Source organism: Triticum urartu, chromosome 2A, assembly GCF_056163025.1.
Source record: "Triticum urartu cultivar PI428250 chromosome 2A, HENAU_Tu73, whole genome shotgun sequence".
Classification (NCBI taxonomy): Eukaryota; Viridiplantae; Streptophyta; class Magnoliopsida; order Poales; family Poaceae; genus Triticum; species Triticum urartu.
The window spans coordinates 79,959,909-79,963,081 of record NC_141874.1 but is presented as its reverse complement, the minus strand read 5'-3'; the positions used below and the strand labels follow the sequence as shown (position 1 = coordinate 79,963,081).

Genomic DNA, 3,173 nt, shown 5'->3' with positions numbered 1-3,173 from the left:
AGGGGGGATTTTTAGCCCCTCTCGGGGGCCCAACGCTGGAGATGCTCTAACGCAGAGAGAGCGGCGGCGGCGGTGGTGAGTGGCGAATCTTGAAAGAAAATTGAGGGCGGGCTCAAAGTAACGGTGTGAAAAAAAACACTGACTCTCAATTCATTTTTGCAAAGAAGGTCAAAATTTGCCAGAATACTACTGAAAACATGTACTATGCACTAGAAGTGTTTCAGAATTTTTTCAAAATATAAAATTTTGAACCAAAAATTGGTTACGTTTAGCAAAATATGGTATCTCAAAATCTTGCAACCCAAATTACCTCAGAATTTCCCAGATACTACTGGGCACACATAGTATTTACTGTAATTTTTTGGAATTATTTGAAACTTATCAAATGTTAGACTTTAGCAAAATTGCCATGGTTCGAACTATAATAATACAGTAATGGTAGCAGCCTCGTGCGTGCTCTCTGGGACGATGGAAAGCAGCAACGGCCTCGTGCGAGCGAGCCAGCGAACAAGTGGTGTGGGGCTGGGCTGGAAACATCAAACGTTTGGCTGGGCTGGGCCTTAAATGTAGTAGAAAAAAAAATTGGCAGCGCTGGAGGGCAGGCTCGAGCCTGCTAAAGCCTGCCCTGTAGATTCGCCACTGAACACCCCTATCCCCACCACCACAAGAACTGCGATGGATGGCGGCGGCGGCGTCGGCGGCGGCGGCGGCGGCGAGTATGGCAATCTCAACGACCCCATCCCTTCCCCCACAAGATCTGCGACGGCGGATGGCGGCGGGGAGCCCTCCGCCGTTCAAAATCCGCAAGCTGGGCGCTCCGGGTACGAGTTCAATTCTCGCTGAGGATCAGAGTGGGGCCATGGCTGCCAGGGACGGCAAGATCGGCGTCGAGCGGATGGATTCGGAAGAGGCCATTGAGTCGATGGCTGCCAGAGGCGGGCATGTGGATACAGAGATGACCCAATTCAAGTATGGCGAGGTTGCGGATGAGGAGCTTCGGAAGGACAAGATGAACGGCGGCAAATCAAAGCAGCAGATCAAGAACCCGGAGGAGGGGGATGTGGAGATGGACCTAGGCAAATCAAACTCCATTATCTCTGAGCAGGAGATCAAGGAGCTCTGTGCGCAGATGGACGAGATGGTCGCTTTTATGAATTACAGGATCATACCTTCAGCCCCACTCATCTGCAGCAGCAGCAGCAGCAGCAAGGAGACGAAAGATGAACATGACAAGGCACCACAGTCGGGGATTGACGGCATCTTACAGCGGCTAGCTGATGTGCGCCGTGACATGTCCAAGCTCAAATTGGAACTGACCCCTTTCCGGCACAAGTATCCTTATGAGAAGGTGCTGACTTCTTCAGAGGAGAGGGAGAAGAGGCTCAAGTCCAGGCTGGAATATGAGAAGATGGATAATAAGGAGAAGGCCAGGAGGCAGATGGAGTTCGACGTGAGTGACTTCGAGGGCTACTGTCAAGGCTTGACATCTTTTGTTGAACACTTTGAATTCATAAGTAAGATATGGCCAACACTCCTAGTTAATCACACAGCAGTGTTCGTTCTCTAATTGCCAACCAGCAAATTCCTTCCTTGTAGCAAGTACCGATTCATGGTTTATTAGGATCGATGTACACTAACTTATTTCTGTTGGCAAAACTCTGCAGCCCTAGTGAGCCCCATGCACTTTACACACTACACGCCCAGACAGATCCCACACCATCTTGCTACCTACGGGACCACCTTGCAGATCTTGTCTTTTAAAATTGCCAACATCGATTTGGACCTCAAATGGCCACTCCTGGAATGGCCACTCCAAGTGTATGGTGTCGTCGCCGCACGAGACAATGTGGATCGTAGACGCAATATTCTCTTCTTGAGGGAAAGGGGGAACTTCCAAGAGATCACCCAAGAAGTAAGCGCCTGCCGTATTCTATTAAATATCCTTTTATATCCTCATCGTCTCATATGTCTTAGTTTGTTGCAATTAAGCATGTGTAATTATGATGCCTGCAGAAACCCTTCTTGTGCTTGACTGGCCCATCTCGTGCAATTTTGGCCAAGGACCCTGTTGACCTCGAAGTCCAACTAAAACTTAAAGGCCCAACAGAGTCTGAAGACAGAGTGTTGATCACTAAAAGATGCCAGTACAGTGGCTATCATACCGATGATGGTTTATATACTCTTACCTTGAATAACCGTCTTTGCACAACAGAGTTAAGCCTGCAGCAATTGTACTGTCAATCAGTCCAAGCAACTTTCTTGCATGTCGGTGGCTTTGTTAAAGGCAATACATCCCCTTTCATTCATGGAGGCCGAGTTGCCTGCTCCTCACCACCTCATGGAGGCCAAGGAACTGCCCCGCCCACCCAAGTTGTGTTGCTTGATTCTCGTCATTGTGATGGTGGGAAGATGCCAATAGGCGAAGAAGATGGTTACCTTGATCTGTCAAGGCATTTTGTTTCTGTTGAATTAAGGAGAGTTAGAGACGTTTCTGAAGAATTGGAAGAAACCTTGAATGTTTTCATGGAAGCCTACTCAGACTCGACTCCAGACTCTCCTCCTAAAGTTTCTGCGAAAGCTGATTTCATGGTCAAGCCTCAGTATTGCGGCATAAGTGAACATGAATGTGTCCTTGCCGGCTCTACGGTGAAGATTACCATTGCTTGGTCACCTATTCTTCGAACCAACAAGGTTATTCTATGAGTGGGATATATGTTTGACAGTGCTCGGGCGTGAATGTTATGAAGTATACCTATTATATCTATCTATTTCTCTGGTTTGACAGTAGTATTTTGTCTGTTCAAGTATTTGATCAGCTATGTAAGATGTTGACCTATTGTTGTATCGATCTGCTATGTAAGATTTCGACCATGTGCGTATCGACTCTGTTTTACAAGTCATCTCTTGATGTGTTTCTACTTTCATTACTGCTTTAACGTGTAAGTCATGCTGTGGGAAGTATTTCTGATTTGACAGTTAAGCAGGCACATTATGCAAAGAGTCTGGAATATTTTGTTAATATGCCATGTTACTCTCCCTAGTCTAGAATAATATTTGCTTTCATTCTGTTACGACTAGATTCAGATGGATAAGCTCTGCTGGGAACTTGAGTTGCAGCAAAACACTCAGTTTTCTTTTTTGTCTTGCTTAAAACCTCTGCCCAGTCAATGGGA

The 3,173-nt window shown here is 46.6% G+C and overlaps 1 protein-coding gene across 1 annotated transcript; it reads left to right on the top strand.

Moving 5' to 3' along the window:
* The first annotated feature begins 619 nt into the window (after window positions 1–619).
* LOC125535769 (uncharacterized) lies at window positions 620–2,927 on the top strand. The gene is made up of 3 exons (XM_087543212.1): window positions 620–1,514; window positions 1,665–1,912; window positions 2,014–2,927. The coding sequence occupies exons 1-3, from the start codon at window positions 680–682 to the stop codon at window positions 2,701–2,703; spliced, it is 1,773 nt and encodes a 590-aa protein (XP_087399338.1). The 5' UTR covers window positions 620–679; the 3' UTR covers window positions 2,704–2,927.
* Window positions 2,928–3,173: the final 246 nt, after the last annotated feature.